General features: G+C 39.4%; 1 protein-coding gene across 1 annotated transcript; it reads left to right on the top strand.

Moving 5' to 3' along the window:
• Positions 1 to 1,266: 1,266 nt before the first annotated feature.
• On the top strand, positions 1,267 to 3,027 carry LOC147641332 (UDP-glycosyltransferase 85A1-like). Its single transcript, XM_086820574.1, has 2 exons — positions 1,267 to 1,841; positions 1,920 to 3,027. The coding sequence occupies exons 1-2, from the start codon at positions 1,328 to 1,330 to the stop codon at positions 2,855 to 2,857; spliced, it is 1,452 nt and encodes a 483-aa protein (XP_086676700.1). The 5' UTR covers positions 1,267 to 1,327; the 3' UTR covers positions 2,858 to 3,027.
• The last annotated feature ends 11,328 nt before the right edge of the window (positions 3,028 to 14,355 follow it).

A 14,355-nucleotide genomic window follows, 5' to 3' on the forward strand; every position in this document is an offset into this window, starting at 1 on the left:
AGGGTGGGAGATTTCAAAGAACAAATCAATCAACACCTCAACTCCCAAGATGCTATCATTATGGAAAACCTCACACTAAGAATGAATGTCACAATAAAGATAACCCAAAGCTTCTTGTTTATGACTACTGTGGAAAAGTTGGTCACCTAGAAGAATATTGCTATCACAAAAAGAAGCAGGCAAATTACATCAAGGTCAAAGACGCTCCAGCAAGAAGATGCACTCTTCTAGAGAAAGAACTATTGTAGTCTTCACTCCGATTGTCCCTACAAAAAGTGTGACGAAATCAAGCTCTGAGGCCATATGATGCATTCAAGCTAAAATTTATAGCCAAAGTAGCTATAGTGCCAATTTAAGTAGCACAATGGCCAAAGTAGCCTAGCATAAGGGGACAGAGAGAAAGAGTGAAAGCCTAAAAACTATACCCAATCTAGCATCAAAGGGGGGGGGGTGTTGAAATGAGTGATGCTAGAGTGCTAAGTCACCTAGTTAAAGTTATCCCACATGAGCTATCAAAGCCTTGTTATACCTCCCTCATATAAAAGGGATCACTTTCAGTCAATGGAATTAAGCAAGCTCTCAAGCCTCTTTATGAGTACAAGTCTTAATCTTGTAACCTAATTGTGCTTGAGTCTAAAGCTTAATTAGTTTGCGGTATTCATCATATTTGTCTTTAGGCATCATCCTCCCTAGCTTAGATTAGCATGAATCACATTGTTAATTAGTATAGGATTATGTCTTTGTCATCATGACCATCTCCATGGGAGCTTGGATCCACAAGCTTTAATAGGTCCACGCATGGAGTAGGTAGACTTTACTTTTGGACACCCTGTCCTAACATTGCGAGGCTTGTACGGGGCCCAAGATGAGTCCGGATGGTCATGAAAGGTGCAAAAGGCTGTTGCACATCGTCTAGCTTACCTTTACGGACCAAGTCTACTCCGCGAACGGTGACACTGACTATGACTACAAAGCTATGCCATCATATGAGGGTCTCCCCTCAATTTCGTATTAAATAACCATCAAACTAAATTTGAAAAGGCCCGAGGCTAAGGTATGCAAAGATAGCCCAGTGTTTGCCTTCGTATTTGACCATATGGTGTAGTCACTCCCCAAATACAACACTCCATGAAATTATGAGACCGAGTACAAGTACCGCCCGGGCGCCGCCCGCTTTTTTTTTTGGGTTCTGGCCGACTCATTCAGTGTGGCCGACTATGATTTTTATTCTGGCCGACTGGCTTTGTGGACAGCAGGACTCCGACTGCTGCAGGAGACGAGAGCGTCACAGACTTGTAATCCTCAACCACAACCACAACGCTGTTTCATGGCGCATCATGAGAGACCTCACGCAGTGGCCATCCCCTTGCCTGGCCAAGGTCATCTCAATCCCCTCATGCGCTTTTGCATGACCTTGGCTTCCAATGGGTTCATCATCACCTTCGTCAACATCGACCCCATCCACCGGCGCATCCTGCAGTGCAGCACAGCTAGTAGTGATGAGCAGCTGAGACAGGAAGCTGCTCACGCTTCAGCGCTAGATATTCGCAGAGTGAGCATCCCCATCGATGGGCTGGACCTGGCCAATGACTTCCGATTGTCTCTTGCCGATTTTCTCACTGCTACGCAAGCGCTCAGCGATCCCATCGAGCGCTTGCTGCAACGCATCTCCAAAGAAGGTCCTCCCGTCACCTGCCTGATCTCGGATGTCTTCATGTCCGGCCCAACGCAGGGGGTGGCGGACAAGCTGGGCATACCCAGGGTGTCTTTCTTCCCGTCAAGCCAGAGTGTGAATCTATTTTTCTTCTACATCCACACGGGCCTCTTGCCGCTTGAAGAGGGTAAGCAGCGTCGACCTCATTACACCAAAATATATGTTATCTCATTTTCATGGGTTCTAATTAGACTAATTTTGGCAGTCATTCGATTAAGCATCCACCGGGACAGGCCGGCGGAGATGTTCTGCGAGGATCTACCTGGGCTTCCGCCCTTGCGCAACCGAGACATGCCGCCTCATAAGCATATTGTGGAAGAGAGTGATCGCTTGGTTCCGCTCGTGGTGCGTCAATGCCAGATAGCCTACCAGAGCTCCCACTCCATCGTCGTCAACTCCTTCGACGAGCTGGAGGCGCCCGCCTTCGAAGCCATGGCCAAGCTGCTGCCGCAGCCTATCTATGGGGTGGGTCCGCTCGTCGAGCACCTGGAGGGTGAGAGCAGCACCAGCCTGTGGAGGGAAGAGGACCACTGCCTGCACTGGCTCGACCAGCAACCGCTTCGATCCGTTCTCTACATCTCCTTCGGCAGCATCACCCTCCTCTCCAAGCAGCAATTCGAGGAGGTGCTTGCCGGCCTTGAAGCGAGTGGGCAGAGGTTCCTTTGGGCGTTCCGCCCAGACCTCCTGCAAGACGCCTCTGAAATGCCACCCGAGTTCCTGGAAACCACCAAGAACCGCTCGTGCATCGTCCCATGGGTCCCCCAGCTTCGCGTGCTCTTCCACCCCTCTGTGGGCGGCTTCCTGACCCATTGCGGTTGGAACTCCACCATCGAAGCCATCTCCGCAGGCGTCCCCATGCTCTGCTGGCCGTACATCGCCGACCAACAGCTTGACGCCAAGTACATCGTGGAGGAATGGCGAGTGGGGCTGAGATTTGAAGCCGGATCGGATGGGGGGAGTTTGGTGGACAGAAGTGAAGTGGAGAGAGTAGTGAGAGCGTTGATGGAAGGCCAAGAAGGCAAGACGCCGTGGAAGAACGCCTCCAAGCTGAGCGAAGCTGCAAGTCGCAGCCGACAACCTGGAGGACTGTCCCACCGAAACATCGAATCTCTTGTTCACGGCTTTTCACGACGTCATGGATGATCGAGCAGTTTTGACTTAAACCTCTTTTTCCAAGTGTTGTTAATACAAATCACTGCTCACATTTGTAGTATTATTTTGTCTGCTGAAATTTGAAACTTGACATTGCCTTAAATTTTAAGGGATAAAATTTGTAATTTTAGTTATAAATCCCGATATTTGTATGATTTTAAGTGATTTTTAAGTCTAAATCTTAGTTAAGTCTAGGCATTGCTTAAAAATAGTTTTTTCGAGCATTGGTGTGGATAAGCAAGTTGGGTAATAATTGTATTCATGGATGTAAAGCCTAAAAAGAAAAATATTATTTTAATTCTCACTTTTTTTCAAGTGGGAAGTCTACTTTTAATTCTCACCATTGATGGTGGCAATTTTACTCCTTTATTATGTATAATTAAACATTCTCATGTCATAAACAATCATTAACATTCCCAAATATATTTAAAAAGAAATATAAAAGCCAACCATAAACCAAAACAATCTTCCAATCTAGTATTAAATTTGTTGGAAATGGAAAAAGACATTTTACAAAAGCAACCACAAACTTTGAGTCCAATTGTGGAGCTTAGTAGGAAGAATCAAGTCTATGGTGTTATACTTTTGCCACTTTTTTTCAATTTAATGGCATGCACAACTCCACCTTCCCAACAAAAACAAAATGTGGCCACAAAGGTTTGTGTAGCTAAGCTATCAATTTAAAAATGTCTATATCTCTCCTTTTATATGTAGAACCTAGATTTAAAACCTAGCACTCTTCCCTTCTTGGCGTAACGTATCTTATTTTTCCCTCTTTAGCTCCTTGTATAGCCTTCTTCAATCTCCCAAGCTTCTCCCTCCATCCCCCAATCTCCACGCCTCCCAATCTCCTTCCCTCTTTACCGCCTTCTATAGTCTTCTCGAATCTCCCAAGCTCCTCCCTCCATCCCCCAATCTTCACACCTCATCCCTTCTCTCTCTCTCTCTCTCTCTCTCTCTCTCTCTCTCTTTGTGTGCTCTCCATCACCTCTATAAGTTCGTCTTCTACAAGAGAGGGTCCACACCACTTCCACAACCAATGAAGACCTAGCATGAAAAACCTCTACATTGGCTATCACTTTCCGTTATACCTCAATAACTTGCTCTGCCATCAAGGTTCCCCAAAGCTTCAGATCCCTTTCCTTTTATTCGGTTGCAGGTTGGTCCCGAACTATACCACTTAAGCTCCGCCACCACCTTCATGGCGTATCTTGGACAATTCACATCTTTCCACCCCGGCAACAGCTTCACCACCGACTTGGGTGATGGAAGAACCTCGTTTAACATGGTTTCATCCTACTAACACACCATAAGATGCTTTGGCATCTTACTTGCATTGAACATGCATATAACTTTTGTAAGACGACATTGGAACATATAAAACACCCTTACCATGTGCAAATAGGGAAAGCCTGAGGACTTAGTGTACATAGTTGCATAAGACTAGTAATAGAAACTGGATCATTTTTTAGTTTGGTCGGCCTAATGTAAAAACTAGTCATTTGTATATAAGTCTTTTTTTACAATAAGCAAGAAACAATCCTTCTCTTACAATAGTTTTCTTGCAAGCTCTGCTTCTTCCCTCTTCTTGCTTGCTTGCTTGCATGCTAATGAATCTTTCTTGCTTGATGAATGCATGCTAGATATATTTGATTGTAGGTTTTCTTCTTGCATTAGCTTCTTCTTCTCCCCCCAAATTTTGTGAGAGAGAACCATCACGAAGGACCATCTCTTCTTACCTCCATCTAGGCATTGAGAGCTCTCCCTTCACCCCTTTGGCAAGGATCATTTTGGTATGACAAACGAAGTGAGGACGCAACGGGCGAGCTAGTGCACCCACAATGAGAAGTTGCATTTGCGACTCGAAGGCAAGACCCGAAGACACGTGCTTCGGCAAGGCTAAGGTAAGCTCTTGACTTGAACATCTAGCTTATATTACTAGTCTTAAGCAAGTATGTATACGAAGTCCTTAGACTATCCCTATTTTAATATTAAGCTCAAGGTAAGCCCTCTTTTTATATTCTAGCATCGTCTTACAAAAGATAAGTGCATGTTCGAGTAGGTAAGATGGCAAAATGCCTTACAGTAGGTTGGGCCAGTTCGTGGTTAACAATATTATTTAAAAATCCATAAATTTATTCTCTAATAAAAGCGGTACATTTATTACCTTTATTTACAAGACTATAGCATTTTTATAAAAGTAAAACCAATCGCCCTATTCCCCATCCTTCCCCTTCACAAAAAAAATAAAATAATAATCACCACCATGTGGTTTAAAATTTGATGATTACAAGGAAAGTGGAATAACCATAATCTCTCTTATTCCTTGGTTTTACCCTTCTTTCCATTCTCACTCTAATCAAACGCCCTAGAAATACAAATTGAATAAAAATAGATCTAGATCTTGTTGTAATTTAAGTTGAAATAAATGAGCTAGAAAACTTATCATTGTCCTTCATTATTTATTCCTTTATCTGATATAAAGCTTATGTATGAAGCTTGTCCATAAGGCTTATGCATGAGCCCTTTTGTATAGGTCTTGCGAATAATCCCTTATGCATTAGGTCTCATGCTTAAGAGATTATGTGTACACCTTTGTGCACTAGATCACCAAGAACACCTAAGCTTACCTAAAATTTGTTGACATACACTACAAAATGATTTACACCTACTCACACTATCGCACTCTCTCATTCATCCCGAGCTCTCTTGACTAAGTGTCAATAAATCCATCGATATAATCCTTTCTTTGTAAATGCTCATTCCCCTTAGGAGATTCTTGACTAACAGTCAGTTAGGATTCTTTTTTTATCCATTAGGATAACTTAAGGTGTTTGCAATAGGGTACACAACCAACACTAAAGCTAAAAGAGGTTAGTGAGTGAAAAGGGGATTTGAAGCAAAAGCAACGTGTAGGAAGGTTTCCATGGCATTAAAAATTTAAAATGGGTCTCACAATATAACAAGGATTCCACGGGGCCACGAAGAGTTATTTTTGTTAGAAGTTAAGTCTAGCATATTCTACCTTCTACAAGTCTACAAGCTTTAATCCATAAGGGAAATGCTTTCTTATGCATAGAGCCATTCCATATATTTCAATGCAAATCTCAAACATGTGAGACTTATCTCGATTAGGGTGCATACTAGAAAACCCACAATCCCACTTTTTAATTCCCACACTAATAAAGCCAATTTCTCAAGTTACACTATGCTAATCTCTCATAACTCATTAATGCAACTAGCTTCACATCCCATCCACATCTCTTCACATCCACATCCATTTGCATCACATCACATCCCATCCACATCTCATCACATCCACATCCATTTACATCACATCACATCCCATCCACATCTCTTCACATCCACATCTATTTACATCACATCACATCACATTCCATCCACATCTCTTCACATCCACATCCATTTACATCACATTCACATCCACTCACATCTTATCACATCCACTCCATCATAGCACATTGCATTCACATCGTATTCTCATCTTATTTACATCGTATTCACATTTAGTAAAAATTTTTACTTTCGATACCGATGGGACTTTTTCTAAATTTCTACCAATTGCTTGGCCTAGTTAAAGGTACTTTTTCTCGATGGATATTTTCATATTCTTTCTCAAATTTCTCAAGTGAAATATATTCAATATTCTTCTTTTGAGTAAAAGATGCATGGGATGTATAAAAATCAATTCTACCCATATTTCCCAATATGCTCAAAATTTCACTTTTGATAAATACTCATAATTTGAATTATGCTAAAAATTCTTCTTTTTCCATTTAATATCTTAGATCTCAAATATCATGGGAATTCTTCTTTTTGCATTTAAATGATTGAATTCCAAATGTCATGGAAATTCCTCTTTTACCATAAAATAAATTTATCTAAAATTCTTCTTTTCTTTAATAAAAATATCCATTATTTCAAATATGCCAAGAATTCCACTTTTGCCATTTAAATGATTGAATTCCAATTGTCATGGGAATTCCTCTTTTATCATTTCAAAATTTCTCATGCATAAAATAAATTTATCTAAAATTCCTCTTTAAATTCAAATAAAAATATCCATTAATTCAAATATGTCAAGAATTCCATTTTTACCATTTAAATGATTGAATTCCAAATGTCATGGGAATTCCTCTTTTATCATTTAAATTTTCTCATACATAAAATAAACTTATCTAAAATTCCTCTTTCCTTTAATTAATTATCTATGCATAAACACTAAAAATTAGTTTCCCATGAATTTGATGAAAATCATTCTTTTAGCATAGGATGTCCAATCCTAGAATATGGTAGGAAGTCCTCTTTTCACATTATGCATAAAAATGGGCTATGTATTAATTTCTAAAAATTTTACCATAGCTTCGCTGCTATTACTCATAATTTTTAATATTTTTAGAAAGAATAAGACTTTTTAATACAATTATGATAGAATACTATCCTTAGACTTAAATCCAGTTTATGGAATTAAATCATAAGTATACCGTAATTTTATTAGTATAAAAACATAAAAAGACCATTTTCTTAACCTCTAGCTTAACAAGCTTAGAGATTGATTTTGAATTAAGAATTTATCAATGAGAAGCATTCATTTGCTATAGAATTATAGAAATGACTAATTCTTTTGGAGAGAGAGAGATATACATAAAAAGCATTAAGCATAAAAACTAACTTTTTGTGATTAATCATTAGAATTCTTATAAAAAACTTGATTTGCATTGAAAACAATTAATTTGAAACTTCTCAAGCTTGAGAGGGGTTGAGAAGTGAAATCTTTTGAGAATATTAATGAAAACCATGAAATTACTTCTTACCTCTTGATTTGGCTTGCTTCTTTATCTTAGAAGGAAGCCCCCAACCAATCAATTGGTTTAGTATGTTGAGAAGAAAGCTCCAAGGATTTTTGAAGAGAGAGAGAAGCTCCAATCTCTCCAAAAGTAGAGGATTTTTAAGGAAAAATATCATTATTTTAATATAATACTAGCATAGTATAGTTCACATATTTTTTTACAAAAGACTAAGGATCTATTTCTAGGTGAGGGAGGCCACTAACCAAGTCCAACTGGGTTCTAGAATTTTCCAGGTTCAGTTTGGCTGAATCCAATTGGCCCATTGGAGCCTTAATTGGACCACAATCCAAAAATTTCTGAAAATGTAGACCTTTAGGCGCTAAGGTCCTTTATACACATTTTCAATTAATTCCAAATGCACATTGGAAAGTTGTTTTTGAATTTTTGTTTCAAGGGAATCCATTTTAGACACTAGAAGGATTTTTATATCCAAAGATATCTCAATTTTGGATTACCTCTCTCTAGATATTTTCTCTCTCTAGGCCAAAACAGGGTAAAACAAGATCTTTTTCCTATTTCAGAGAGGGGAATAATTACAAGAACAGAAGGGGAGTTTCTTACACCTTTACACCTCAAAGGTTGGAGGGAGGAATCTTACATCCTACCCCACTTAAAAAATGTGAGATGTCCTTATCTCGCAGGTGGAGTATAATCTCTTTCATCTTCTTCTTCAATCACTTCCAATGTTACTGCCTTGGAAGTGGACGGCCGATTTGGAAACGTCTCTCTTTGACTTCTCGTATTCTGAGGCGGAGGTCTTGCATTACTTTGGATTGAAACTGAGGGTTGGTTAGAGGGTCTACCTCTCGGATTTCCCTGATTTTGATGGAAAGGAACCTGATTACTCTGGAAGGAAGGAGCTGGAGTCTGGAATCTTGGTCCCTTATTTTCCCGCCCCGAAAACCTTGATCCAAAAGGAGTTGGAAAATCCATACTGTGATGTCCAAATCCTTGACAGTTATAGCATTTCACTTCCTTGTTCAAGGGTGGAACTTCTGAAGTTGAATTCTAGGGGATTGAATTCTCAGAAAAGGACCTTTCTTCCATTCTGGAACTTTCCATATTGTGAGCTTGACCTTGTTGTCTCTTAGGCGGTGGAAGGTTGGAATCACCTTTTGGAGCTAGAAATCTTTTGAAAGATGATGGTGATGGCTTCGGCGGGACCTTGACATCAAAGGCCTTGGCGAAATCCTTCGCCATCCGCACTGCTTCAGCCATGGAAACTGGCTTGGCATTCCTCACTAGGATATTCAAAGGTTCGTTCAGTCCTCGAATGAACCTGGCCCCATCAGCTGTTCTTCATCCAGTGGTGGGCGAAAAGTTGAGGAGAAGACCGAACGCTTGGTGATACACTTCAATAGTTCTGCTCCCCTGGGTTAACTCTAAGAATTCATTCATCTTGGTTTCCATAAAGCTGGGAGGACAGAATCTCTTCCTTAGATCATTCCATGTCTGGGTGTTCCGATCCAGACGATTTGTCTCGCAGTGGTTTCTCCATGCCACTCTAGCTGTTTCTACTATCTTCAGCCTTGTAAGAGCCATTTTACTTTTCTCGTTGTACCCGGTGACATCGAAGTATTCTTCCATTGCTTCGATCCACTTCTACACAACCTCGCCCAAGTTTTTCCCTTCACCCTTGAAAGGTCCAGGCTGTGATCTATGAAGAGTTTTACGAACATCCAAGTCGAGCTCTTCCTCATTGATTTGGGGGCTAACATTCCTACCATGACGACCTGGATCCATGATCCTATCAATATGAAAATTCTTGTTAAGCCCCTTTTTGTATAATTTAAATCTTTAGATCCAACCGATTCTGGGGTTCTTTAGATTGGTCAGCCCCCCACAGAATCATGGGATAAAGATCCTTTCTAACAGAAGAACATACAGAACTCATTTTGAGAGAATAATTCATTCATATTCTTAACATAGTAATGGTCCATCAGACCAAAAATTCCATCTGATCATTCCTCCACGGGAATTTCAGTTATGCAGGTTTTCAATTTGTCATCCGTTAATTAGATCCACTAGGTCGTCAAGGGTTAACAGCAGCAATCTGTCAGCATAATCCACTAATCTCACAGTGATTTGCTGAAGTCATAATCGTCATTCCAATTACCAATATCATCACTAGGATTTATCTCATTCATCCTCATTGTGGCTTTGTTCAACTTATTTTCTTTCAACCAAAATTCAAGAATCATTATCTTTCAATCAGAATCCAAATCAACTCATCAATTCTTAACCAGAATTCTAAAATCATATCAACCAACATTCGAATTCATCATTTGGATAGCATTTTTGCTTATAATTTCAAGGTCTTAGATTTGCTCGTATATATTGTCAGTAAAGAGCCGCAGATATACCCACGATATATACGGGTAGTCATGGTCCTTGGAGTTATAAGGTAAATACCATCATATCTAGGCCTCAAGCAAGTTAGGGATTCCATACAATTGCGGTACTTCCATCTGAAGACCCAATTACCAATTTATAAATTTTTATTTTGAATATCAATTTGTATGAATTTCATCACACAATTACAATCTTTTACTGGTACTTCATAAATTCTTGACATTTCTTGCTTCTTGGTTGATCCACTTTAGCCAATTCACTTTGATACCAGCTGAAAGATCCCTGCCCCCTCCGCGCAACAAAATCAGGGGTGCTAGCAATGGAAGTAGCCCTTCTTGTGCAGGGCAGAGCCTCTCACTCGTGGCCTTGCCCATGGATATCCAGACAAGAGACTAATCCCTCGGTTCTTCCAAAACCGAACCCGGAAAAACTTCCCTCGCCCAGAAAGCACGGGCGATTCCTCCAGGATATTTTTATTCTAACGTAGTCAAGAGCCTTAACTAACTAAACTGATCTGACCGAACCTGTAAGTCACATGGTCAGATCAAGGAAGAAACTTGCACTTGGATCATAGAGGCCAACGCTTTTTTCCTCATCGAGAGGCACAGCCGTTGATTCTTTTCCATAGTTTAAGACTATCCAGGAGTTACTTCATCTATCGTACTATAACAGAATTGAGTCTTATTTCATCAGTCCACAGCCTGGGCCCCATCCAATCCCATGGGTAGCCAACTGCCCAACCACTGTAGTGATAGGATCCATTTAGGAATTCGGTTATGTTTTGTCCCGGGTACCAAGGAAAAGATTTCCCAGGCCCCCTAGCCGACGCTTCAAGCAAACTTCAAGATAGTCACACCACTTACACACCCAATATAAAATTGCATGTTTCACAGATTCAGCTGTCTTTAAGACAATCTTTTAATGAGACCATAGTATCATTGATCATAATCCTCCAAAATATCCAGGTTGAATTCTAATTTCCAATCATTCTTTCATCGGTGTACCTATGGCATCATTGGCAACCAGAACGCTCACCACCTGTTCACTTAGGGGCCTTTTCAGTAGTTCCTAGCTCATAGTACCGGGAAATATATTCACTTATAAAAATCCAGATGGACTCTCCGTTGAAGATCAGCAAGATCAACCAACAGATCCATATAAAAGAGCCATGGACTCATCCGTTGAGGACCAGCAAGGACAATCAACCAGATCCATGCCCGAGTTCAGAAAACAACTCTAACTCCTTGTTCCATTTTCTTCCTCGACGCACGTGTGGGTATCTTCGGCGACCCAGAGCCCGAGCACCGTATGGTCAACACCCTCTAGGCTCCTTCGCGGGTCACCTAGCGCTTCACTCATAGGCCGCTTCCTTGGTCCCTCATCCACCATACTGGAAGCTCACCAATTAAATTGAACCGAGGCTAGTCAAGATCTCGGCTGACCTTGCTACGGAGATGTCCTCCGTTGACTCTCCGTCAGCTATTGCAACTTTATCACTTAGGTCTCCACGACCTCATTCACAAGATGGTCAAAATGCTTCCCCGGCATTCTTGACATAAAACAGTCATTTAAAAACATGTCATAAATACGGTTTCTAACGAACTCTCATCTTTCCACATTGTTCCACATCGTTTCTCGTTATTCCATATTCTTCTACATCAATTCACATTGCTTAATCCACATCGAATCATATGTATTCCCATCGTCCTTCATCCATTCTCATCTAGTCACATCATATTACATCTCATCACATCTCATCCATTCACATCTACCCATATCCATATCACATCACATCACATCTATTCACATTGCATCTCATCCATTCAGATCTATCCCGATTCACATCACATCCATTCACATTGCATCTCATCCATTCAGATCTATCCCGATTCACATCACATCCATTTCACATCACATCACATCTCATCCATTCACATCTATCCATATCCATATCACATCACATCTCATCCATTCACATCTACCCATATCCATATCACATTACATCACATCCATTCACATTGCATCTCATCCATTCACATCTATCTCGATTCACATCACATCACCTCTCATCCATTCACATCTATCTATATCCACATCACATCACATCACATCTCATCCATTCACATCTACCCATATCCATATCACATCACATCACATCCATTCACATTGCATCTCATCCATTCACATCTATCCTGATTCACATCACATCCATTTCACATCACATCTCATCCATTCACATCTATCTCAATTCACATCACATCACATCTCATTCATTCACATCTATCTCGATTCACATCACATCCATTTCACATCACATCACATCTCATCCATTTACATCTATCCATATCCATATCACATCTCATCACACCCATTCACATTGCATCTCATCCATTCACATCTATCCCGATTCACATCACATCACATCATATCTATTTCACATCACATCTCATCCATTCACATCTATCTCGATTCACATCACATCACATCTCATTCATTCACATCTATCCCGATTCACATCACATCACATCCATTCACATCACATCTCATCCATTCACATCTATCCATATCCATATCACATCACATCACATCCATTCACATTGCATCTCATCCATTCACATCTATCCCGATTCACATCACATCACATCTCATTCATTCACATCACATCCATTTCACATCACATCACATCCATTCACATCTATCCATATCCATATCACATCACATCACATCCATTCACATTGCACCTCATCCATTCACATCTATCCCGATTCACATCACATTTATTTCACATCACATCACATCACATCCATTCACATCACATCACATCTCATCCATTCGTATCTATTTACATCACATCACATTCACATCCATTCACATCTATTTACATCGCATCACATGTCATCCATTCACACTCATCGCATCCATTCACATCCATCTCATTCATTACATCCACATCACATCACAAACATCCCATCCACATTACATCACGTCCACATCTCATTCTCATCCATTTACATCACATCACATCCTTTCACATATCATCACATCTCAATCTCATCTCATCACATTCACATCCACATCCACATCCATTTACATCACATCACATCCCATCCACATCTCTTCACATCCACATCCATTTGCATCACATCACATCCCAACCACATCTCATCACATCCACAACCATTTACATCACATCACATCACATCCACATCTCATCACATCCACATCCATTTACATCACATCACATCCCATCCACATCTCTTCACATCCACATCTATTTACATCACATCACATCACATTCCATCCACATCTCTTCACATCCACATCCATTTACATCACATTCACATCCACTCACATCTTATCACATCCACTCCATCATAGCACATTGCATTCACATCGTATTCTCATCTTATTTACATCGTATTCACATTTAGTAACATTTTCTACTTTCGATACCGATGGGACTTTTTCTAAATTTCTGCCAATTGCTTGGCCTAGTTAAAGGTACTTTTTCTCGATGGATATTTTCATATTCTTTCTCAAATTTCTCAAGTGAAATATATTCAATATTCTTCTTTTGAGTAAAAGATTCATGGGATTTATAAAAATCAATTCTACCCATATTTTCCAATAATGCTCAAAATTTCACTTTTGATAAATACTCATAATTTTAATTATGCTAAAAATTTCTCTTTTTCCATTTAATATCTTGGATCTCAAATATCATGGGAATTCTTCTTTTTGCATTTAAATGATTGAATTTCAAATGTCATTTTTAAATTCCTCTTTTACCATAAAATAAATTTATCTAAAATTCTTCTTTTCTTTAATAAAAATATCCATTATTTCAAATATGCCAAGAATTCCACTTTTGCCATTTAAACGATTGAATTCCAATTGTCATGGGAATTCCTCTTTTATCATTTCAAAATTTCTCATGCATAAAATAAATTTATCTAAAATTCCTCTTTAAATTCAAATAAAAATATCCATTAATTCAAATATATCAATAATTTTACTTTTACCATTTAAATGATTGAATTCCAAATGTCATGGAAATTTCTCTTTTATCATTTAAATTTTCTCATACATAAAATAAATTTATCTAAAATTTCTCTTTCCTTTAATTAATTATTTATGCATAAACACTAAAAATTAGTTTTCCATGAATTTGATGAAAATAATTCTTTTAGCATAGCATGTCCAATCCTAGAATATGGTAGGAAGTCCTCTTTTCACATTATGCATAAAAATGAGCTATGTATTAAT

The sequence above is a fragment of the Cibotium barometz genome, chromosome 2 (genome assembly GCF_041138505.1).
Source record: "Cibotium barometz isolate CiBa-2024 chromosome 2, ASM4113850v1, whole genome shotgun sequence".
NCBI classification, from domain to species: domain Eukaryota; kingdom Viridiplantae; phylum Streptophyta; class Polypodiopsida; order Cyatheales; family Cibotiaceae; genus Cibotium; species Cibotium barometz.

Bases quoted from the DNA above. Each gene is read 5' to 3' on its own strand.
- LOC147641332 (XM_086820574.1), top strand. From the start codon at position 1,328: ATGGCGCATCATGAGAGACCTCACGCAGTGGCCATCCCCTTGCCTGGC. The intron at 1,842-1,919 runs GTAAGCAGCGTC...TAATTTTGGCAG, and splicing joins CCTCTTGCCGCTTGAAGAGG to TCATTCGATTAAGCATCCAC.